Raw genomic sequence first — 26,590 nt, 5'->3', positions numbered from 1 at the left:
TGCCTTAATTTCACTGCAGACTTTTGCAGAATCAGTGAAGCTGCAGCAGCTGCTTCTTTCACTCTTTACTTCACCATAATGCTACGTTTACACGGAACGATAATTCGCCCGATCATACGATTAACAATGTCGGAGTACCGTTTTTTTTTCATAACGATAAGCGTTTAGACGGTACGATATATTGTACGGAAATTCGTTTTGCGATCACTTAAAGTCTATCTCACACATTGGTTAAATCAGTGAACGACTGTTCCGACGGAACGATCTGCAAATTTTTGCGGACGATCAACGACGTTTTGAGAACTTGTTGAAAGATCAAAATGAACAATTTCTCGCTCGTTGTTTGAATTCGCACGATAAACGTTCCGTGTAAACACAGCATAAGACTGCCTAGTGCCAATCCTCGATCTGGTATTCACATATCAGCTTGTTAATACTGAACATAGTCCAATAAAACACATATACCAGACGTCTTCCAATGTTTCTGCAATTTACTTCAATAATGCACAAAAATACATGGCATATTCACCCTTAATCACAAAGTTCATACGTTAAAGATGCCATCCAATGCAACACAATCTCTTTCTGGCTCATCTGAGCTGTGAAGCCAGAAAGAAAATGTGCCACCTTGAATTGCAGCTTTAATGTATGGACTTTGCACTTAAAGGGACTGTACCACCAGGCCCAGGCTGAAGCACTGGAGGCGGGCCGACCCACCCTTAGTGGGAAGGAACCCCAGCCCCTCCATGATGTGACTCCATTAGAATCAATGGAACCCTATCATAGAGAAGCTAGGGTTTCCTCCAACTAAGGATGGGTCGGCCCGCCTCCAGTGCTTCTGCCTGGTGGTACAGTCACTTTAAGGGTAGCTTCACACGTACCGACTCGCAGCATTAAAAACGCTGTGAGTTGGCTAGGTCCTGGCAGATCACTTTCACTACATACACGCAGCGGTCTGATCGACCGCTGCGTGTATGTAATTCTGCCGGCCGCTTAACCCCTTCAGCTGCTACCCAGCTCCCGCTCTGTATACATTACCTGTCCTCGCTGCACGGGTCCCGGCGTACTGCTCTCCCGCCCGGCCAATCAGTGGCTGCGGCTGGGCAACACACTGATTGGCTGGGCGGGAGAGCAGTACGCCGGGACCCCGTGCAGCGAGGACAGGTAATGTATACAGAGCGGGAGCCGGGCGGCAGCTGAAGGGGTTAAGCGGACGGCAGAATTACATACACGTAGCGGTCGTTCAGACCGCTGTGTGTATGTAGTGAAAGTGATCTGCCAGGATCTAGCCAACTCACAGCGTTATTAACGCTGCGAGTCGGTACGTGTGAAGGCACTCAGAGTGAATATGCCTTGTTCTTTCACTCCTTGTCTGCTCAGGTGTAGTCTGGAGGGGTTGGTCAGAGATGGTGAATCCCTCAGATGGGTGGGAGACAAGATCCAGCCAAGCCTCCTGTGACATCAGAGGATGATGCGTTTTCACAAGAGAGAGGGAGAGGGAAGCGGGGGTCAATACAAATTTTATAGCCCTTACATTTTCCAATTCCTATCAGTATTGAAGCATGGAAAACCCAATGAAGCCAGCACTACCAATAACATTATATTAGAAAGTTATATATCATGCGGTGATAGTTTAATTTAAATAGAATTAAAAAATTTTGATACTGGAGTACCACTTTATATAGCTTAATTTACCAAAAACGACCCATTCCTCTGGACAACAGTTCTAAAGTCTTGACCACTAGGTGTCTCCCTTTGCAATCTGTTCCTCACTGCCTTTTGTTAGGGGAGTTCCATATCTAGTAAAAGAGACACCAGGACAGAACACAGGAAGTTGGTGGGGGAGGGATTAGCTACTGCTATAAGCAGGAGGTGATGTGAGAAACCCTGGGCTGTGTACCTGCAATCTGTTACCCCCCCTTCTTCAGAGGGTCCACACAGTGAATGAAAGGTAAATCAAGGCTTCCCCTTATTACAGCAGCAGTTTTCTGCTCACATAGCCAGCACATTAGTAACTCCTCTCTCAACATGCTATCTATCATAGTGTACTATACAGTTGTATTATTATTGCATAATAAAGAAAAACAAACAAAAAAAAAAGACTGACACATTTCAGACTCTATGGTTTTTATTCGTAGTCATTTTAACAATTCTTTTCATAAACCTAAGAATAAACATACTTGCAATATACTTTAAATTTTTCTTCCTGCCAAACTGTTTAGCATGTGTCTAAAATTATAAAAGATGTTGATGGTTTGCCATGGTATCAAATGGCTGAAAATGCATGTATTTTCCCTATCCAAATGTAACCTTTGCTCACACTGTGTTTGCATATGGTGCTGTGTACACAAAAGGTGCCTGTCTCACTATGGCAGACACGATTTGTGTGAAAAATACAGTAGTCACGGGTTACTTGAGAAGAACTACAATTATAGTATCTTAAAAGTGTGGGGAGAAAATTTGCACATGCAATCATACAATCATACCTTGCAAAGAGATGGCTATTTAAGCCTCATTTTGGGCTATAAAAAGATGATAAAAATACCAAAAAAGATAAAAAAAAACAAAACAAAAAAAAAACTTGTGTGTAGAAAACACACACAATTTTTTTTTCATAATAATAACAATATAAATGTTGACCATACATCTTACTTTTTTAGAAATAAACATAAAATAATGATTCTTGCAGAATTCAGTGTTTCCAAAACATTCAGATGTATGGAACTGATTTTCAGCAAATATTTCAGCAACAACTTGCTGTATGTAGTTGTATTCTAACAAGACAACCCCTATTATGTTACGGTATAGGAATTTAACTATTGTCTTTCTCAATACCCAGAAAACTGCTCTCAGTGTGTTTTTTTTTTTTTTTTTCATAATCCTGGATTATCTAAAACTATTCAACACTTCAATGCCTCAAATGCATATAATAAAAATGCAGTATAGGACAAGTTCACAGATATACATAAAGTTTTACTGTACTTCAACTAGTAATAATTCCAAGGTCAAGCCTGTATTGCTGGACTCAAGTTATTACCACTAGCCTCTGAGACTAAAAGCATCTGATAGTATAATTTAAATAGCAGAGCTTAAAGGAGATTTCCAGCCTGTACAAATAGGTGGTCTATCCTCAGAATAGACCACCAATATTAGATCGGCAGGGGTCTGCCGCCTTTACGAACTGCTTATTGGTGGGGGAGCTCAAAGTCAGACCCATGTGATTTTAATATTGGTGGTCTATCCTTATGACGTATCTGGTGATTTGAAGAAGGGGTCCATGGAGACCTGAAGTCCAGTTGAGCTCCTTACACCTCGATTTGTATTTTCTTTAATCCAGCATTAACTTCCATATGTAAAATATAAAATACCCTGTGCCATCCTGATGTGGGGTGGCAGATGACATCAAGAATAATTGTGAATACTGGTGTACATTGAGCTCTACTATTTGATATGCCTGTAATTATGTTGGGGTGATACACTAGTAATCTTTAATCCACCTACTGTGCGACCTGTGCTTCCTATTTTATCTATACTAAATCCTGAGGATAGGCCATCAACCTTTAAAGGCTGAATAATCCCTTTAAGATTATAGTGAAATAAACAGTCAAACAATATTATCTCTTTAATAATTCTTTAATTCTCTTTTTATGTGTTCATACAGACTGCAAGAAGTAACTCAGATATTCAATAATGGACGACCAACATATCCGACCACCAGGACGTACACTACTGAACTGCAGCGATCAACTCTGCAGTAAGTATAAGCTGACAATATGCAGTGAACTACTACGCTCTCTTTGTTGGTCACTACAGGTTACCCAAATGTTATATTCTATTTGTATGTATCTGCGGGGCCTTGTTAAAAGAGTGATTGAAGGCACATGTTATATACGTATGGGGATACACCTATTCATTTTATTGAAGTGTTCTAATTTCTTTTGCAGTTGTCAAGACCTACCAGTATGAGGTGATCGTGGTCCCTGTGTTCCTCATAGGGATTACAATAATTCTACTTGCCCTTATACTCTGGCTACGGTTTCGAGGATTGCAAGCAAGCAAAAAGAGAGAACATGGTAATTTACGTGTTCAAAGAAAAAAATATTGCCAATAATTACCTGAATATCTATAATATATTATTATTAGAGATGAGCAAACATCGAGCATGCTCGAGTCCATCCGAACCAGAACTTTCGGCATTTTTTTTTTCATTCATTAATTTTTATTATTTCCAAATATCAATATTAACAAAATCCATAAAAAAGAGAAGAGTAATTCGTGATTTGATCTTCCAACATATAAAAAAAAGAAAACCCCAAAAACTATACATTTAAACCTACCCTTCTAACAGGGATCATATTATATATCTAAAATTCAATCCCGGTTCCAAAGTCAACCCCTTTTTACATACTTTTACATCTCTTTTGTGTGGTTACACCAGCAGGGCGCCTTATTAATTAACTAAGTCTAATATACCCCTTATCCTCCACCCCATTGTACTATTATCTCTTATTATCCAACTACTTACTACATTACTAATATTTACTCAGTCTTCAGGTAGCAGCGCTGTCCTACCCCCACCAGGATAAGAACAGGGGGACGGGCAGGACCAGACCCAACGGACTCTACTATTAGCCACTTTGTTATTCCTTTAGTTTAAATTTACTCTTCATACACTTTACAAGTAGCCTTTACTGTGACTTTTATACAACCACTTCTGATCCAGGTCCCTCTCCCGCAAGACATGCCCTCTACCGGACACCCCCTGCTGGTATCGGAGCCATTTCCATTCATACCAGGTGCCCAAGACACTGTCCTCCAGTGCCCATGAACACCAGATCTTTCAACTCCGAAAGCAATCACCATCCATTTATAATGGACCATAATCGCTCCCCGAGACTAGATACACTTCGCACCCTATTTCACACAAGGCTTCTGTTTTACCCTTGTTTTGATCAACAACCATTACCCAACCGGAGAAAAACTCCCTATGGCCAACTCATATCTCCTAAGAGAGATCATAACTCTGAGTTCCGCCCCTGCCCCCCCCCCCCGCCCCCACCCCAGCAAGAGGCAGGACACGCCGCCACCCACTCACTCCCTCATTCATCCATATACTAAAAACTACTAAAGGCGCCCTGAAGAGAACCTCACAAATCACAATTCTTCCTTAAACATGTTATTCCACTTTACTTCCAGTTGACTTCTGCTAACTCCTTAACCTCTTTACCTCCCCCCCCCCCCCCCTCAGCTGGAAAAAAAAAAAAAAAAAGGAAAAAACCCTAAATAAAATTCTCCCTCCAATATTCCTCCCATCTATTTACATGATTCTTCAACCCATGATCTTTACTTTTCTTTATGTACTTACAATGCCAGAGTTCATTCCTTAACATCATAGTTCCCAATTCTCTCCATTCTCCAATCGTTGGGCTTTTAGACGAGACCCAATTACGTAATATAGTCAGGCGCGCCGCCAAAAACAGTTTATAAACCACCATCTTCGTACTCCTCAGCAAATGCTGATCCTCAAATACCCCTAACAGTGCACATATATATTCATCATCTATCTCCAAATCAAACAAGCGAATCATAACCAAAAAAACTTCACCCCAAAACGTACTCACTCCTTTACATTCCCACCAGTGATGTTCTAAGGTTGCATTTTCATAACCACATCTACAACATCCCACAGGTTTCCCCTTGCTCCATTTATTAATATCTACCGCCGTATAGTACAACCTGTGCGTACAAAAAAACTGTGTAACCATGTGTTTTTTATCTGTGATATAGTTACTCGCATTTTCATAAACCTTTACCCAAAAATCTTGTTCTTTGTGTCCGATTATATCTCCCCACTTCTTCTGTGAATTAATTTTTACTCTTTTATCTTGAAAATCTCCCAAAATCTTATATATCTTAGCAATCTTTCCTTTTACCCTTAACCCCAACCCAACAATTTGTGTAACACAGAACTTTCGGCATTTGATTAGCGGTGGCTGCTGAAGTTGGATAAAGCCCTAAGGCTATGTGGAATACATGGATATAGTCATTGGCTGTATCCATGTTTTCCAGACAACCTTAGAGCTTTATCCAAGTTCAGCAGCCCCAGCTAATCAAATGCCGATCATTCGGGTTCGGATGGACTCGAACCCGAACCCGGTTCGCTCATCTCTAGTTATTATCATTGTTAAGCCTGTAATTTATAATACTACCATTAGAAATAATAGTACACCAATACAGTTAAAGGGGTTGGTCAAGAAAATAGTTCAGTGTACAGTTCAGTGTACAGTGTATGTGTACCTCATAGAGCTAAAATCAGACTCCATTCCTCAGGCTGTGCTGTCCTGCTCTGTGGTGAGTCTGTTCATAAGATGGCTTACATGGAGGAGCATGTGACTGCCCCCCCCCCCCCAGTGTCCACCACTGAGCCTGTATTTTCCAATGGAGGACACTGGGGACGGGACATGGTCACATGCTCCTCCATATCGGCCATCTTATGCACAGACTCACCACAGAGCAGGACAGCACAGCCTGGAGGAGGGGAGCATGATTTTAGCTCTATGAGGTACACAGGGAGCTGCTGTCAGTAAGTGCAGTGAGTTCACTTACTAATACTTGTACATACAATTTTACTATAAAGTGGCCAACCCCTTTAAGTGGTCTTCCCTTCTGTAATGTCTTGACTAAGCGTTCTGAGCTTCTCCTATTGGCATCTATTGGCTGCCATAAGTTTAATAAATTTCTATAGCTGTGTGGCCACCTCTATGTTCACACTTAATATATGTCCTAGGTAATATTATGGTATACCAGCAAAATATTATTCATTTTACACTTTGGAGTCCCACACAAATACAATTTACACTTAGAAATGGGTAAAATGTAGTCACTAATATATTACGTTTGGTCCACTGAACTCAATGTATCTGGTGCTGGTATGCTGACATATTGTATATTCTGAATGTAACATAGGCTTTAAGTGTGAATGTAGCCTTATAATTAATGATCAATACAATTTATTAGCAGCAGAGCATCACTCCCAGGAAACCTCTAGAAGTGTACGCTCAGGGATCAGTTTAGAAGAGCTGTCATTGGACACTGTCCTAAGAAGACGAGATCCCAGTCTTCTGGCAATAGAAGTCCCATGTGAGAGGATCAATGAACCCTTCCACTTGCTGGGTGAAGGAAGGTTTGGTCCAATCTTCAGGACAGTGTTGAAGGATATAAATGGAGGCAAAGAGAGAGATATTGTTGTCAAACAGCTGAAAGGTAAGAACACTGGTTTACCTACTCTATATATGTTTGTAACTAATATATATGTTTGTAACTATAAACAATGATTGGCCACACTATTAGAGATGCCCATCTAGTAGCACATTGGATTTCCTTTGGTATCCGGAACCATAACTTTTCAGTGTGGCATACGGGATTTACTCCGTGTGAACTGGCCCTAATGTATATGGGGCTTTCCTGACCGACCACTGACAGACAATGTCAGTGGAGATAGGGGTGGGTGTGATGAATAATCAAGGCCTGACCCCTTTGTTCTGGGAGACATATGCCAGAGCCAGATCTCCCCCTCCCATACACAACACCAGGATGCTCAGCTGTGCCGAATGTTCCTGTGTATGGGGAGAACCGGAGCTGGACGGGATAGGTAACAGACAACCGATCGTTTGCCCATCAGTTATTGAAGGTGTATGGGGACCTTAATACAGGCAAGCTCCAATTGTGAAAGGGTGGGTGTCACTAATAATGACATAAAGGTTAAGCATATAAAAGGTGAACACGAAATTCTCTGGTGAGTGATGAGTACAGCATTATCTTACTATAATGTGACACACTTGATAACTACTTGAAACTTTTATCCTTTTACTTTACCATTATATATGTTAACATTAATATTTCTTCATTTCCTCTGTTTTCCTTTCACTATTTCTACCAAAGGAGCCGCTGATCCCTGCGAGGTCCGTGATTTCCTGCAGAGGGCGACATTTCAAGTTTGGTTGGGCTCACACTCTAATTTGGTGGAAATTGTTGGCTGCTGCACTGAAACAAAACCATTTTACATGGTGCAGGAGTGTGTGAAGCCGGGGTCCCTATTACACTTTCTCTGGGATTGTCGCAGAGTGAGTAAGATAAATCAAAGCATGTGCAGAAAAGACTAGTATTATTGTATTTTCTATGTAATTCTGTGTAGTATTTCTGATTTTAGGACCTGACTATGGCACTTTTAGAAGATATTGAATGTAGGTTTATTGACCCTTTACAATAAAGAGCTCGTCTACATTTCTTTTTACAAACTTGATTTGCTTCTTTGAAGTAGAACAATACGATTCTCCCTAGAGACACCCAGTTCATTCTGGTTCATGCTGGTAAACCGATTTCTGTAGAAAAGAAACCAAATATATTGCTATTTATTCAGGTGCCAGGTTTGCCAACCTCTGTTGATTTTCTGGGTTTTCTCCATTTTAAATACCCTATAAAGGATATCAACAATGTGGGTACAGTCGATGTAGACTCAAAAGCAGTCAAAGTAAATATTACCCAAGAATAAATAGATTCAAGTTTTATATTGTGTCTAGTTTTATGTTACAAAACCGTTTGTATTGTTTTTGCATCTGCTTTCTGTGGCTGTGCCGGTCATTGGTCACTAGACATACTGCTCCTTGTGTATACGTGTTCATATAAAGTGAGCTGTCAATCACTTATTAGGCCCCCCCCCCCCCCCCCACTTGACTACCTAATCCACAATAGGCAGAGATTCACGCAAATAAACAACAATTTACCCTGGAACTTTTCCCATCAAATTATATATCTATCTGCTCCTCTTCCTCTATAACACAATGGCAGAACATTGGACTGCATTTTCAATGTGACATGTTCTCTTTAAACCTATATTCTGTGAGTTGTGCAAGAACAGAAAAAAAAATCCCTTTTTTGCAGAACAATGCCACATTAGTTCTTGGGTTACGTCCTCTAATTGCAGGTTGGTTCCATTGAAATAAATTGGACTGAACTGCAACATCACACTTAACCTATGCTATACACTTGTCAATCTGCTACTAGAGTTTGACTATGCAGACTCTACTAACAGAGCACCGATCTGACTGATCATTGCTATGCTATAGCATTGATCAGTATAAGCAATCTAATCCGCAGACAATATATATTTTTTAATTGCAAACATTAAAATTTTCTGTGTCCATAAGGGGTTAGGCCTGGTTTACACTTAGTAAGACACCGGCCGTTCTGTGACCCAGCCATGTCAGCGAAATTCATCCTGGCCAGTACTGTAGTAACAGCCAAATTAACTTCATTCTGTTGAATTGGGATGCGGGTGCATGTGGGTGCGCCTGCATCCCAATTCACCTTAGCACACAATGAAGAGTGCGGCCGGAGCTGCACTTTCCATTGTGTTCACTGACAGTTCTGTTCGGCTGCTTTTCAATGAATAGCGGCCGCAAAAAACTGACATGTCAGTTTTTCTTGCGGCCGATGGGAATCCCCGCCGTTGTGTATACTATGGGAGGCATTTATTAAGTCCGGCGTTTTTTACGCCGGACGTAAAAATGCCCCCGCAGCTCCGGCGCTACGGAGATTTATGTAGAGACGGACTGCCTCTACATAAATCCCGTGCACGCCGGTGCGCACCGCCGAAAACCTACGCCAGCTGAGGACTGGAGTAGGTTTTCGGCGTACATTTTGGCGGAACGGATGATAAATGGCGCGGACTCTGAGTCTGCGCCCTCCGTTCCGCCCACTCTCCGCCCCTTTTCCGCCCCTTTCCGCCCCCTGGCGTACTCGGCGGAAAGTGCCGATTTGCGAATATTTTATTCGCAAATCCGCCATTTTTGCTTAAAAAAAGACGCAAATCGGCACTTTCCGCCGAAAATAATCCATTCGCCGGATGATACATGTGGCCCTATGAGTATACACTACAGTCAGGATTCCCCTGACTTCAATGCAACATACAGTACATTTTTTATTGATCACGGCCGGTGTTGTAATTTGCAACAACGGCTGTAATTAATAGAAAATATACATTGTGCGAACATAGCCTTAAGGTGTGACGGTAATTTTTATACTGTTTAGTTAAAAATAGCAAGTTATTTTAATATACTTTATCAGAGGATCTGCACTCTCTCTGAAAAATGTTGCTAAGCTGGTAACCCCCCCCCCCTCATTACTCTAATAGATGCAAATAGTTTTGCGCAGCACCGGGCAAAGCTATTTACAGAGTAGACAGAGAGCACAGACACGGCCACTGTAGCAGGGGAAGACAAAACTGCATCAGCAATGTGCACTCAGCTGTTTTTAAGGCTGTTCTGTCTTCACCTGGTATAGCCGGCTGTGCCCCTGCTCTATGTCTATTACTAAATAGCTTTATCCAATGCTGCACCCAGTTCTCTCTGTCTCTTGCATTGGGCACATCATTAGGAAGTTACAGATCTTGGGAAATTCCCATCTTTGCTCAGATAATGTTATATTGTACAGGATGTGTTACTAGTCACACGCCTTCCCCAACAGGGAAAAATCTGGTTTAGTGACGTAAACACATTTATTATTATTGTCAGTAAAAAAGAATATCTTTAATTAACAGGATTTTGTGCCAATGGATGGAATACTTTATGACATCACCGAGTGCCAAGTTTACACAATAGCGCTTCAGATCCTGACAGCACTGGTATGTCTGCCTTCATGTATCCTGAAATATACAGACCTGTCCACTCTTCTTATCTGTAACTGGGTTAGGGCTACAATTGTTCATGAAATCACTTCAACACCATATTACGACTTTCAGAGCACTCAAAAGACTTCATTGACATAACAATCCCAAGGTTTGTCCAGAAAGTATCCAGCCATGTAATATGGAGAATAGACTGGTACTGACTAGAAAAGTAAAGTCCTCATTGTCCTCATTCCAGTCGGGTCCTTGGCTGCCAGGTTACATTGATGACCTGCAACCCATTCTTGTAATATTATTCATTTACCAATAGCCATACATGTTGTCATAACTTTGACATTAACTTTACATTAAACAGCCCAAAACCAATGTGACCCAATAGTGCTATACAGGGTGACTCTTAAACTTTATTTTACATACAATTTTAGGGCTATTGATGAATTTTGTGTTAAAAGCTGCAGACATAGGTCGATAGGGGATAGGGAGAGAAAACAAATGAGGCCTTTGTCTTTGCTGATGGCCATTTGCAGAGTTATACAGAGTTATATTGCATTTTTCCTTGGAAGCCGAAGTTCAACATAAGTGATGCTGAGCCACAGTATGCAGGCCCCTTCACTCCCCCACCTCTCCCTTCATTGGTAATTGATGTACAGTGCTGGAGGCTCAGTCCTAAACATCAATCAGTCAAGACAGGAAATGTGTGGGAGGAAAAAGGTCACTAACCTCTTTTGTGTTCTCACATAGGAATTCTTACATCAGCGGAATCTAGTACATGGAGATATTGCGGCCCGAAATGTTCTTCTTCAGCACGATCTCACCCCAAAACTGACTGGATTAGGAGGAGCATGTGATATGCATTTTAAAGGGAGCTTTCCTGTTCGGCGGCCTGCGCCATTGAAATGGATGTGTCCCGAACGTCTTCTTCACTTGACTATTACAGAGAAATGTGATGTGTGAGTCCACCTGAATACCTCTTCCTGTATTGGTTAGATTGGTTGACCCATTTAGACAATGTTGTGATCAACTTATCCGTATAAATCCAGATTCAGCTATTATTTACTGGGGCAGCTGAAGCTGTTCAACCATTTAAATGAATGGATGACCATGTAATATATGGGCAGTCTACATCTGCCATTGCACAAGCCGCTTTTCTTTTTTAGTGGCACTCTGTTCTGCCTAACAGATAGGGTCCTGGGTGGGGACACACTGTTTACCATACATAAGCTATAATAGGAGGAACGGAGCAGGGATGTGTAGAAAAGACAACACTTTTTATAGGTAATTCTATTATATTTGATATCCTTATCTCCAGTTGGTAAGCTGTAACAAAACAATAAAGCCAGGCTAGGGCAAGGAAGGAATGCTGTCAATGTTTGCTGCCGCTGTCTAAAAACAATAGTGCACCTGAATATACAATGTATCAGATACCAATAATTTGGGATGTACCCATGCCAAATGGCAGCATACCACATGTAAGCACACATTACTGCAATGCAAAGCCTTAGATTTGCCCTGACATGTTGTTGACATGCATAACATTACTATGACATTTGATAATGGTGGAATACTCGTCTACCAGGAAAATACATTTTTAGATCTTCCAATGATAACATTGTATACAGTGTCCAGGAAAGAACATGACTAATATGGATAACATGTACTGCTTCCTTGTTTGCTCAGCTACTTTGCAAATTATTGGATTAAAATAGACAGTCCACAGCCATTATAGCCTAAGGGCATCTAAAAGCCGTTCCACCAGCAGAAGAGTCCTTAGCTGAGCGGTACACCTATCTGGCTATGTCTGTATGCGCTAATAGGGTATCCGTGGTCATGTAATACAGTCATATGACCTTTTAACTTACTCCATGCATATGGACCCAGGCTCGGACACAATGATGGGCCCCACATATAACAGGGCCTGAAGGGTCCAGCAGAAGACAACCCCATTTAAGGCCAATTAGTTGCATCTCGGGTCCATTTTTTTAATCCATTAGTGTACAAATTGCCTGTTAGACTTAAAGGGGCATTTTTGTATCCAATATTTTTGGCACATACACAGGATACTGTAAGTATGGGAATCCCACCAATCTTGAGGATGTGGGTCACTTGCCCCATCTGGCCTGTCTGCAACACCTAAAGTGGGCCAGGATGCCCTATAGATGTTAATGAGAGTTGCATAAACAGCGTACCATCACAAGTCATACTCTTTCCCTTGCTAGGAAGTTCTATGAACAGCGTAGGTCACAGTGTAAGGCTATGTTCACACCAGTAGCGGATTATAATAGGACCGTTTTGGGCGGTAGCTCGGGGCCCTGAGCTCCAGGGGGGCCCATGGCCACCCAAAACAACTTATACTTTCAGTGGTGTATTGTCTCCTGGCTACAGTTCTGCCATGATTTGCAAAAAAATTACTGCTTTTTTACTGCAATTTTGCACAAATCAACACATCATGACATTATCTATCCTGTACTATGAACACCACACTAGTGCTGCCATAGTTACAGTGGGGTTGGGCGGCCCAGACTTGGTGAACAGCCCGGGGCTCATGGTAAAGTTAATCCGCCCCTGGTTCATACAACGTAAGTTCCGCAGTAATCACCGCCGTTGTTACAACGGCCTTGATGTCTGCGGTACTTACGTTGTGCTGCAGGCTGAGGGAATCCTGCCCTGAGTGTATACACATGGTATACATTCCGTCCGGGATCCCTAGTGGTGCCGCAAGAAACTGACAAGTCTGTTCTGATGCAGGTTCTGATGCAGGTGGTCTCATACAGCGTGTGACCATAGCCTTACAGTGTACTCTCTTTACACAACTCCCTTTAGATTCTTTAGGACTTTTGTAAACCCAGATATTTTTACTATCCCTACAAACATGTTGGACAGGCTGTGGTGCCCTTGCTCTCGAGGCAGATGTTTGTCTCAGAGGTAAGACATATCTTGCAAAAAAGTTTCTTTCAAATCCAGAGATTTGTAATTTACCTCTTTCAAAAAATCTCCAGTCTTCCAGTTGCTGTATGCCCTGCATGAAGTGGTGTATTCTTTCCAGTCTGGAGAGCAGAAGAGGATTTTATATAGGGATTTGCTACTGCTCTGGACAGTTCCTGACATGGACAGAGGTGGCAGCAGAGAGCACTGTGTCAGACTGGAAAGAATACACCACTTCCTACAGCAGCTGATAAGTACTGGACTACTTAAGATTTTTAAGTAATTTTTAAATATCTGGCACTTTCTGACAAAATTCCCTGGAGTACCCCTTTAAATGTTGGAGATGTGAATAACCCCTCAATGAAAGTTTCTCTTCCTGTTTGTACAAGTAGCCACATAAAACAAGAGGTTGCACAGTACATTGATATTTTTATGTTCATATTTTCCTCAATACACACTGCATTATTCTTCTATAAACTTATATATATTTTTCAGATGGTCCTTCGGAATTCTGCTGTATGAGATGATAACTTTGGGTAAGAATGGTTGTTCTCTTGACGGCTTTTATTTTCTTTATATTAAAATGCATTCATTAGCATTAAGTAATATCAGAACAATGGGGGAGATTAATCAAACATGGTGTAAAGTGAAACTGGCTCAGTTGCCCCTAGCAACCAATCAGATTGCACCTTTCATTCCTCACAGACTCTTTGGAAAATGAAAGTTGGAATCTGATTGGTTGCTAGGGGCAACTGAGCCAGTTTCACTTTACACCATGTTTGATTAATCTCCCCCTATGTTTTTAAGCAAATACAATCATCGATTGTGTGGACGCGTGCAGCATTTTGCAGCATATAGATCACAAATAGGGATTGTACATGAAACCCTGGGCCAAGTACTAACATGGAACAAAACATTCCCACTGCGTACATTGCAATTATTGTATTTGGATTTTGAGGTTCAGTTTAATGCAGAATTTATCTTTTCCTTCGAATGGATAATATCTGCAGGATATTGCTGTGTGCGATTTTATCAAGACGTGCACAATTTTTTGAGGATGTGCGCAATTTTTGATTAAATCACAATACTACAACTCTCATCATGCCTGGACAGCCAAAGCTTTTGCTTTGGCTGTCCAGGCATGATGGGATTTGTAGTTTCACAACAGCTGGAGAGCCAATCATATATATTATCATATATACCCTAAGTCTGTATTCCTTGTTCCTAACAGTAGTTTATTCTCTTCTAGGTGCTCCTCCATACCCTGAGGTTCCTCCAGCTAATATCTTACAGCACTTACAACGTGGTAACATTATGAAGAGACCCCCCAGCTGCAAGCAGCATTTGTAAGGATCAATCTTTCTCTCCCTTCTTCATTTCTAGAACCATGTATACTGTACATACAGTCTGAGGCTATGTTCACACAACATAAGTTCCGTGGTAATGACGGCCGTTGTTACAACGACCATGATTCCCACAGAATTTACGTAGTGCTGCCTTCTGAGGGAATCCTGTCCGAAGTGTATACACATAGTATACACTCCAGCCGGGATCCCTAGCGGCGCCGTAAAAAACTGACATGCCAGTTTTCTGCAGTCGCTATTCATTGAATAGCGGCCGCAGAAAACCCTGTTAGTGCACACAGTGGACCGAGCTGCTCAGGACGCTCGCTCCATTGTGTTCAGTGGGGAGTTCTGATGCGGGTGCGCACTGATGCGCCCGCATCAGAACTTAGTGACGCTAAAGATCATCCAGCTGCAGTACCGGCCGGGATGATCTTTTCAGAGACCGGCCGTTCCATGACCATGGCCACGGGTCACGGAACGGCTGGTCTCATACGTAGTGTGAACATAGCCTGAATGTGTATTAGGTTATTATCATCTATACATCCATGGTGTACTGCATATAAACGCACTCTACAAACCTATTCTACCTGGCATCTAGTTTCATGCCCACAGCTGTATTGTGGCTTTGTGTGGTATGAATCCAAAGTATGGGGGTTCATAGCCTGATATACATTAGTTCTATACTGTTAGGTTGTGTTCACACAACATATTTTCTCTTTTTTTAATAACGGCCATTGTTGCATGTTTACATGCATACAATGTGATTGATGGCGTGAGTATCTATCTATCGCTATATTCTATTTCCTATATTATATACTACCATGAATTTCTGTTTACAGATACAATATTATGAAGGCTTGCTGGGCCTGGAAGGTGGGGGATCGGATTTCTGTTCCAGAACTGAGAAAAAGACTAGAAGCTGGCAAGAAAACTTCTAATGACAGGACGGTGGTGCAGATTCCTGAGCTGGTTATACCAGAGCTGTACGAGAGAGTGGCAGGGACAGAATCACTGACAATTGAGACGGATTACACTGTTCTCTAAATCTTGAAAGATTTAGCCAGACTCTTATTGACTGTATAATTTATTTATGAAGACCAAGGAGGACGCCTTTTTACGTGAAGGTTTAATTCGTCGCACAAGAGGTGAAACTACAAAAGACGAGTTTAGAAGAGTTTAGTGATCTGATCATGGGAATGTTACATTAACATTTTCTGTACCTTGCCAATGGTCCCACTGACAGCGAAGGAGTCAGAACTCACCATGTTGTGTTCTTCGATATGGACACCAGTCGGTGGCAACTGGCATGGAACTCTGCTGTCACATTTCTTATTGCATTTACAGACTTAGTTTACATTTTTATTTGTACTTTTTCTTACTAGAACGTTCTATTTGCATAATTACAGTGATCGTCCAGGAAAAGCTGAAAATAACCATTTTACTATTTGTATGGAAGAATAGTTTTCCTGGTCCTCATAGATTCTATGGGTGACAGGTTCTGAATCTCTTGCGGCTCATCACAACCGCTGCTTGGAACCTAATTGTACAACTGTGGAAGGAGCTACCTTCCGTAGGCGGTCATGGAAGTGACAGACTGAAGACCCCCATGAATGCCTAGAATAAGTTGGAAAGTATAACTTTGGGCCGGTGCCTTTCTTCTGGACAAATACAGTGGGATAGATCTAATCTCTTAAGTGATGCACTACAGGTTTAAAACACCTTTTTCATAGGGCCAAAGGAACACTAATTCTCCTTAAGGAAAGTGTCATAAAGACGCGTGTGGATGTGTAGAGAGGGCATTCTGGGAAGAAAGGATATGCAAAATAGCTTGGGAAGGTGGCGTTTCTTTAAGTCAGTGTTTCACTCCATCTAGGAGTCTTAGAACATATATATGCCAAGCCAAAAATCTATGCAGATGGGTAGTCTTTCATTTTGGAAACATTTTGGATAGACTGTAAAGGCCCTATTACATAAAGCAATTATCGGCTGTATTTGGGCGTTTAGCGGCCATTACGGCCAATAATCGCTTTCTGTAATAAAAGGCAACCATCAGATGACATGCACAATGTCAGCTAATCGTTGTCTTTTAATGTCTTTAAACATGTTGAAAGACGAACGACCCGGATAGCAACGATCTGCGGCCATCACTCCGAGTAATAGGAGTGGCGACAACAACAGACCATCAATATCTCATATGGGCTCCTCGGACGATCTATTCTAAAGAATGTCTGGGAAGCACCTCCCTCATCTCCCAGCTGCCCCCCTGCGCTTATCCACTCGCTGCTGGTACATGTAATAGCGCCGGCAGTGAGCAGGAAACAAAGAGCAAGTGAGTGCTGACCTCATAGATCGGTGCTCACTCGCTCCCGCTGATCGGCCCATGTAATTGGGGCTTAAGATGGTGGTGTGTGAGAGCTATTTTGCATATGCTTTCTTCCCAGAGACAATTTAGACACTTTTTTCTAGTGCTTGACCAAGGGCGCATGGTTTTGGAAAAAGTGGAAAGATGTGCCGCCTAAGGGCCAGTTCACACAGAGTAAAATCAGCGGAATTCCGCAGTGGAGCTCTCCGCCGTCAAATCCCGCCTTCTGTCTGTTTCAATTGGATGGCTCCTGCGCCTCCGCTTCTGCCGCTCTCTTCTCAAAGAATTGACCTGTCAATTCTTTGAGCTGTCCCATTAAAAACAGACAGCAGGCGCAATTCCGCCGATTTTACTTTGTGTGAACACACCCTTACACCAAAAAAGCACCAGAATCCTGGCACGAGATTCTAGCTGAGTTTAAGCCAACCAATAGTTAGTCTAAACTTAGACTAGACAGTCTAAGGAAACAACAGATTTATACACCAGCCTGATGCACTTTAATAAACTTGACCCATTCTAATTCCTGACAAATTTACACTGTATAAGGCTATGATCATATAGAGTAAAATAATACCAAAATACGAATGTATATGATAACAAAACAATGTGTGAAGAGGTAAAAATTAATGGCAGTTTAAGCAATGAGCATGTTCATTATTTTGTCATCATCAATTACAGCCTTTATTCTATATTGTAAACGCGCACTTCCGGCCAATTTCCCATTAACTTCAGTGGAGCTCATTATAATACTGAAAATATGGCCATATATTTACCTCAAAATTAGGGCTGTATTTTGGTACTGTTTTACTGTGTGTAAACATAGCCTAAAAACGAGACAGTAAATCTAAGCCAGCATTTCAGCTTATTTCTAGATGGTCCCTTTAATATGAATAAATATCCATACAGATTTTTTTTTTTACTCATTAAAGTTGTCTTCAAGACTTCTAATCATTTACTGTACAATGGATTCTTTCTATAAATCTAGAGTGACTTATACACTGTTAATAATCAGGAGTAAGAAATGTCCCACCCTCTTTTATGAATCTGTTTGGTTGAAAGTTTTTACATTATTTTTTTAGGGGCAGGATCGTTCACAGTAAAATTAGGTCAGACGTTTCCAACGTATACATCTTCCCTGAAGAGCAATGTGATATGTGTTTTATAGATGGATGCTATTGGTTTAAAATATGAAATTATGTTTTCAAGTAAACACAAACAGATCGGGGCCTTGGTGGGTCAGGGCCATCTGCCCAGCTAGGAGTTTTGCCTTCTTTATACGTGAATAGTAGAGGTGGTACAGATGTGTCCTTATTTACCTTTCATCATGGCTCAAAATATCCCAAAATGTATGCCTTGAGGTGACTAGATTATAAAAACAGGACTGATTTTCTAGCCAGTTTAATGCCATTGTTGCCAAGTGGGTGGGGCTTAGCTTAGAGGGCAGAGTTTGAGACATAGAGGTATGGCTTCCTGTGCCTGCCATATTTTAGCATAAATTGTGGCTTAACTCTATGCTAGCTCCTAGCTGGTGTAGAACTCAATGTGAGGTGCAAAGACAGTCCCACGTGCAAGCAGTTCATTAGGAGACAAGCACTTCCTAATTCATCAGTTCTCCATTGCAGATGCATGAGACCGACATGTATAATACAAGCCTTTAGTAAATCTGCCCCTTTGTGTTCTCTGTGGCAGACTGTTCAGTGTTTTGTTAGCACGTCATAATATTGTGATAATTTGTATAATTAGAAATATGAATTCTTAACTTAATTCATGGAAAGGTAAGGATGGACACATCTGTGAACAATATTGCCTCCAGAAAATAACAAGAGTATGTTGCTTATAGGGGTTATCCCGGATTAGAAAAACATGTCCGCTTTCTTCCGGGGTGGGGTTTTGTAATTAACCTTTATTCACATCAATGGAACCAAGTTGCAAAAGCACACCCAAACTGCAGACAAGGGCGGTGCTGTTTCTGAAAGAAATCTGACATGGTTTTCTAAGCCTGGATAGCCCCTTTAAAACAACTGGACAGCTGATTACATCATGATATAATTGGGGGAATTGATTACTCCTGTGCCTGGATAAAAAGCCGAAAGTTTTGCACAAACAAGCACATGGGCAGGGATTTAGGTAAGACTGGCACACAGATACCAGTCTTAATAAATTCCCCATAGCGTCCAAAAAGAAATCTAGAAACAATTGCTCGGCATCTGCCATTTATTGATAAGCCCATATATATATATATATATATATATATATATATATATATATATATATTCATACTTACTTTTTACAATCTACATAGAAGTACTGTATTCAATGCAAGTACCTTTCGATACATTGCAAATTTTATATGGATCCTAAGTTACAACTTGCATAGCTCCCATTTGCTTTTATAAGAAATTAGGAAGCAGTAAGCCCTAAGCTTCCCCTTTAAGTGGCTGCAGGCAGCCAAAATGTTACCGTTACCATATGGCTTTACAGGAGGTGAGAGGCTGTCTATCACAAAACATAGTTGTCTAGTAACAACTGAAATTATTAAATAGCTTGATATAGGATTCAGAGAGGATGTGACTATCCTTTTGATTACCAACCTCTCAGGATCCATAGCCATAAACTCTAATAATAATAATAATAACAATAATAATAAAAACAAAAGGTTACAACACAGCTACCTCCATTTTTTGTTGTGAGGGGAAATTGTGGCTCCTTAGTGCCTCTGACTGTATACTGTACATTGATAGTAAATCTTACAGAAAAGCTTTATAGCATTACCATGTAAATCTCAGGTTAATGTACATGAATATGTGCGATAGAAACTTGCACCTTCCTACATATAAAAATGCTATATATTTAATAAGATATTTTTCTTTGATAAGGTTTACAGACGTTATTTCTTGTTTGTAAAGTTGCATTAAAATTACTTTTTGGATAACATTTTGCCTCCTGTTTTTTTTCCTTACTAACCCCTTCAAGACAGATCCCATTGATGCACAAAAGTCCGGGCAAATTAATTCAATGTTCCTCCCCGCCTTCTAAGAGCCATAGTGTTTTTATTTTTCCACCTACAGGGCTGGTTGGGGTGTAATTTTTTGTGCCATGGTTTTATTAAAATCATATGGGTGTAACAGAAAAAGTTTTTCTTATATATCATTTAAAAAAATCAGCAATCCTGGTGTGCATTCACCGTGCGGGAACAATTATGCAATATTTTAATAGATCGGACAATTCTGCACGCTACAATATATATAATATGTTTATTTATTTATTTATATTTTTAGTTTTATATTGCACAAGGGGATATTTTAAATCTTTATTGGGAGGGTGTAGAAAATGGCGTAGGCACCTGTAGTTTATGGCTCGCCGCAATAGGATGACATCAGAGGGTTTCTTTATAAAATGGAGATTTATTGCTTCTTCTTTAAAAGTAGTGGAAGTTACAGAAATGAATATAAAAGAATATCAGAGAAACGTCTTACAGTCTTTAGTGTCTAGTGTCCATATGAGTCCTTTGAAGTGAAGGGTTTGTCTTACAAATCGTCACGAGCTTCAGGCAGCTGTTGCTTCACTCAAGCATCCTGGGAGACATTCCTTCCTTCACGCTTCCATCATGGATTCCTCACGCTTACATCACAACCTTCTCCTTGAAGGCTCTGGATCCTTCTTGTGACATAGGACTCATACCTTCTGTACAGCCCTGATCCAACCAACCTCCATCTTGGTAACTCCCATCTTATATAGGTTCATGACTCACTGTCAATGTCATGTGTGTGGGCGTGTTCATTATACTTGAGTGTTTGTGTCTGCACATATATGACCATAACAAATATAGAACTCTTTCTCTATACATCAGCATAACCTGTTTCCAGCTATGGATGTATAGTTATCATGCGGTGTGCAGCATTACCACCCTATATAGTCATGGATCCGTGAATAGTGCTGTGTACACATGTATCTATTTCCAACTTATACACGTCTCCTTAGTATAGAATATGATATTATAATGTCAGTATTATAATCACTTTATACAGTGAATAGTGTTGTGCTATTATGGTGAGGTCAGCAGTATATATATATATATATGACTTACATTATATTATACCAAGATATTGTTCATTGTAAAACACATCATATTTAACATTTCCCCCTCTTGAGGATGAAATACATTGTATTGACTCCTCAATGTATCTAGACTTTCCGATGAACAATACCTTTTATACATTAGAGATCACGGAATCTTCTTTCTTCATTCTTCTTATAAACACACAGACAACGTCTATCACTTTAATAACAAGTCTATGGAAATTATCACTTTACCCATAATAGATTTGTAGCATTTAAATTATTATGTTATGAGAAACTGTGATTTGATTTTATAAAAAGATAGAATTCTAGCTAGGCCTAGTCTAAAAAATGTATCTTCTTGTCTTCATCTGGATCCATGGAAACCTGGTAGTTCAGATGACTTTACTCTTCTTGGTGTAGCAAAGTCTTTAGGTTATACATCCCTTTGTTGTTAATTAATCAAAATAAGATTGGCAAAGTCTTTTGAAAAATAATTCCTTCGCTGAAAAAGTAAACAACAAAATGAATGTCTTAATATTATCCCTTATACAATAATCCATCTCTTTTCCTTTGCATGGTAAAGAGTCATTGAGTCTTTGTCTCTCTGGAATTGAAGCTGTCAGCTGACACCTGCTAGGCTACTGAAAAAAACACATAAAGAGTTAACACTTCTTGACCCCCCTTGTTTGTGCAAACGACTTCCTCATTTCATCTGACTTCTGTAGTCTTTACAAGGGTCATCTTTAACTCTGTAACGTCAGTACCTAGAGCAGACATCTTGTAACATAACACAGTCATTTCTCATCCAGATTGTGGAGATAAAGATTTAGCTTATAGCACAAAGTCCATTGTTCTCAGACTTTAGGAGCAATCTTTTCCAACAACTCGCTGAGGATGATAGAATCTTGTATAACTTACACTTGATAAAAGCATAGTCCAGCAACCATCACTTACATATGCCATCTTTTGTCCTTCGCCATCATGACCACTGGAGGAGATTTAATGAAATGAACAAAGTCTTTTAAAACTCACTTGTAGGCTTGCTGTTAGCAGAAGAGGATTGTGCAAGCATAAGAGGATTGTGCAGACTTTTAAGCTTCCCTCACACTCTGCCCACTCGACTTCCGGTCATGGCATCTGTAGTTGGCTTGACATAGTTAAAAATGTAACAAACAAAAGAATGTCAATCATGAAGATACTTTAGCATAGTCCCAGGATAGATCACCTGAAGAAAGTTCAATAGCCATCTAGAAGCTTGTGGTACTAGAAGTCTCAGCATGCCAGTTGATCAAAGAAAAGAATAGTAAAACAGTCCATGATTTATCTGTTCCCCTCAAGTGCTTTACTTGGATAAGAATTACAGCTCAGTCTCTTTCTCTGGCTACTGATCAACGCTGGAAAAAATCAAAAATCTATACAAAAATTCTAGGCTTTGATGTCTTGATTGAAGATCTACTTTTTCTTCCCTATCCTACACCAAAAACTTGGTGATTATTACTATCCTATGATAATCACAGTGTACCATAGCATATCACTCTATTTTACCTTAACTATTCCCATATCTATTTTACTCAAAAACCTCATTTACTAGAATGTTCATGTATGTATTCAGTAAGAATAGAATATGGTCTTGCAATAGTTAGATCACTTTAAATTATCTTAAAGCATGAACTTGGTGTCCTTATACCTAAAGATGTTTTCAACATTATTCAGATAGAATAAATAACATAATGTTTCATTCAATGAATATGTCACAAAAATAATACTATCAAAAGTCCAGACTATTGTAACCATATTCAGTGAAGAAGCATTACCACAATTTACCAAAAATATAATTTGAATGTTTTTACCTTTAAAAAACACCATTCCTAATCAATGAAACAATATTATTGTTATAGACCTTGTTTTCGTTAAAAGTCAGTGTGCTTTCACATGTTCTTATATTATATACTACTTCCTTTATTTACTGGAACACTATCACCACATGTATTTGCTATATTTATAAATAATACCACAATATAATATTATTGACCTTCTATAACCACCATATTTGTATGAGTGAATGAAATATTTTATGTGATATGTCTTGCTATTCTTGGCAGACAGTTATCTTCTTGTAACCTGAGGCAGACATCAGTAGTATCGTAGTTCTAATGAGAACACATTAAAAATAAACATACCCAAATGAAACATAAAGTTGTGTGTATATATGTGTGTGTATATATTCATACTGTTATCAAACACATATGCTCATAGATATATGCACACACTGTGTGTTCACACATTTGTATTTGTGTATTGGACTTCTCAACTGAAAGAACTGAAATGACACCATCAAATAGTCCTGTAAGAAACTGAAACAACATTTGTTAAAGAATGAACTTAACCTTCTGATAATAACATATTTATAATGACATGATTAAATATAACCCCTAAACCATAATGTATCGCTGAAAATGTGTCTTTGTATATTATTTGGATAAACATCAAATATATATATATATATCAGTGTTCTTATGATGATACCCAGGATAAAATATTGTACACTTAATATTTCTCCTAATATTATCTCATGTTTAACCTTCTTAACAAATAAGACACTTTACCTTAGTAACATGATACATCCCATCACACACACACGCGCGGTACCATACACATACTGAGCAGCTGCTATAACACATGTCACACATCACTTATACCTGACATGTGTACATTCATTCATCTCAGAGGATTTTCACATTTAGTCTCTTCTTAAAAAATAATGCGCATAAAAACCTTAAGTATATTCCTAGGATACTTCTAAAAAATAGATGTTTAATGGATCCAACAAGTCTTGGTGTATTGGTTGTACCTCAATATACCGATTCTTCCACGTTGAAGAAAAATATAGGCCTTTCTTTAAAATATTGTTTTCACAGACGAAAACATATAGACATGAAACACGAGAGGGAGAGAGAGGAAACATGTATACAAATATATCTGTATTAGTCTCTTATAACTCTAAGGACATTCCAGGCCCTCCTGTTCCCATCAATCACTTATCCAAACACATGCCTATACATGCACTGAATGAGAACAACATGCAACAGTACAATACATTGTTTAATCTCAGCAAATGCAATTCCTCTTATATTAGTGACAGATTTTGTTATGACAAATTAGCTACATCATTAAAAAGCATTGCAGGCTAACACAAAACTATTACTTTACATTCCATCATTAACCACAAAAATGCTCATACTCTTTTTTGTGAAGATTCTATAATGAGAGAAAATATCATTAGAATCACATATCATACATTTAAGAATTTAGCCATTGGGAGTGATTCCTGAAATTAACTACTAAAGTTAATAACAAATGGAAAGGTAATAGGTACAATACAGAATCCCTGTACATACATATCCTGACCTCTGAGAAATAACCCATACACTTATTAATAGCCTCTGACATTTAAAAAGAATTCCTAGGGGGAGAAAGGTTATTAGCTTAAACCATATACACTGTATATATCTATACCAGTTACACTTTTAAAACTGTCATTAATTCCCTTTCTATGTTCTCAGGATCTAAACTATGATTATAAGTGCTCCGGAATCTGCTGGTGCTATAAAAATAAAAAATATTATTTTTATTATTATCCTTATTATTATGTATTAATTTGCATTGCATTATACATATTAATAATATCTCATATATATTACTAATAATACATAATAACTACTTTTTATTCCGTAATTAAATAACTCAAGTCCTTAGTACAAAGCCGGGTCCGTTACCAGTAATTAATATCTTTCACATATCATATGAAACATCTAGCCAATCCCTATTCCAGGTCTGAACACTTCATGATTTAGAAAATCATTGACTATATGAAATGCATTTCTCAAATATTGAGGTTCTCCTAATTTATGCATTTTCCTGATCTTGTTATTTATGAGTGCAAGCATGTCAGCTTTGGAACCATTTGGTACCAATCTGTCTGTGCTTGACAGCTCTGTGACAGGCCGAGGATCACGTATCCTTGGTCTCTCCCTACTTTTAGGTGTCTGAACAGCTGTCACACTCACTCCTGAATCATTTACTTTTGACATTGTCTCAAAGTAAGATTTGGGTTTTACATGAATCTTTTTACGTCTCTCTAAATAAATTTCATCATTGAAATATGTCTTAGAGATGCATGGCTGTTTTGACATTTTAATCTCTTTTTGACTAATTTGTGGGATTTCTCTGTGGGACTTTGACTTACTCTGCCACTCCTGCCGTCTGGCGATATCGATTACCTTGGCAGCTTCCAAAATAGATTCCTTGTCGGATGCCAATACTCTGGTTACAGGATCTAAGAACTTGAACTTCTGTATAAAGTTATCTTTTAAATTGGACAAGTTAGAACAAATAGCTTTAAACGCTCTTTTGTACATGGACATGAATGTAAAAGTACATTCGTTCCAGCCAATTCTTAATTTATTCAAAATGTCCAAAGTAAGAACCTCTGTAGCATTGCAGAGTAACCTTAACCGTCCTACGTCATCAAAATGTAACCATTCATCATTGTCAAAACACTTTTTTACTTCTAGGCATCTACTTATATTTACTGGTAGCCAAAGTCTAAACAATTGGTTTTTTTGCTCATTTGATAGATCAAATTTCTCAGCAAAACTCTCAAAAATGTCTGCATTCCTGCATACATGCACTTTCTCATCATATGCAGGTAAATCCTTACTTAGGTTTATCAAGTACCCTTGTAACTTCAGTTTTAAGCTGGCTTCCTTTATATTTAAAAGTTTCTTCTGAAAAGAACTGTCTTCAGCATGGCCCATTGACACATTCTCTTCAGAAATACTACACTGCGTAGCTGTGTCTATTTTTGGATCAGTTACAGTCGTTACACTAGGATCCATACATTGTTCAACAAAAGAATGATAAACATTCACCAAATGTGCAATGTTTCTTAATTTTAAATCTTCATCTAAGTTTCTATTCATAGCACTACATTGTGAATACAAATGCATCCATGCTATACTTAAATCTGGCTTATCACTAGACTTTACTGTACATTCTACAGTACATTTCCCAATAGAAGATAAAGTTTCCATACTTACAAACTTGTTTGTGATCATCAGCACAGTCACGTGTCTGGATTCCCGTTGTCTTTCCTACTGTCCTTAGGTTCTCCGTGTTCCGAAAGCTTGAAACGTATGTCTCTGGGGTCTCGAC

At 39.4% G+C, this 26,590-nt stretch overlaps 1 protein-coding gene across 2 annotated transcripts in view; it reads left to right on the top strand.

Annotated features, from left to right (window-relative positions):
- The window catches only part of STYK1 (serine/threonine/tyrosine kinase 1), a 55,337-nt gene that overhangs the window by 16,853 nt on the left and 11,894 nt on the right, over positions 1-26,590 (top strand). The window contains exons 2-10 of one of the 2 annotated variants that reach the window (XM_069980272.1): positions 3,662-3,754; positions 3,945-4,073; positions 7,021-7,263; positions 7,942-8,123; positions 10,598-10,681; positions 11,426-11,634; positions 14,102-14,142; positions 14,856-14,952; positions 15,792-18,242. In XM_069980272.1, coding sequence (XP_069836373.1) covers positions 3,691-3,754; positions 3,945-4,073; positions 7,021-7,263; positions 7,942-8,123; positions 10,598-10,681; positions 11,426-11,634; positions 14,102-14,142; positions 14,856-14,952; positions 15,792-15,996 — 1,254 coding nt within the window. In that variant the 5' untranslated portion in view covers positions 3,662-3,690 and the 3' untranslated portion in view covers positions 15,997-18,242. Of the gene's footprint in view, positions 1-3,661; positions 3,755-3,944; positions 4,074-7,017; positions 7,264-7,941; positions 8,124-10,597; positions 10,682-11,425; positions 11,635-14,101; positions 14,143-14,855; positions 14,953-15,791; positions 18,243-26,590 lie in introns of both variants that reach the window. The other variant, XM_069980271.1, reaches the window with a different exon arrangement.

The sequence above is a fragment of the Dendropsophus ebraccatus genome, chromosome 8 (assembly GCF_027789765.1).
Source record: "Dendropsophus ebraccatus isolate aDenEbr1 chromosome 8, aDenEbr1.pat, whole genome shotgun sequence".
NCBI classification, from domain to species: domain Eukaryota; kingdom Metazoa; phylum Chordata; class Amphibia; order Anura; family Hylidae; genus Dendropsophus; species Dendropsophus ebraccatus.
Note: the sequence above shows the minus strand (reverse complement) of the source record. Positions and strands in the feature narration are given on the sequence as shown.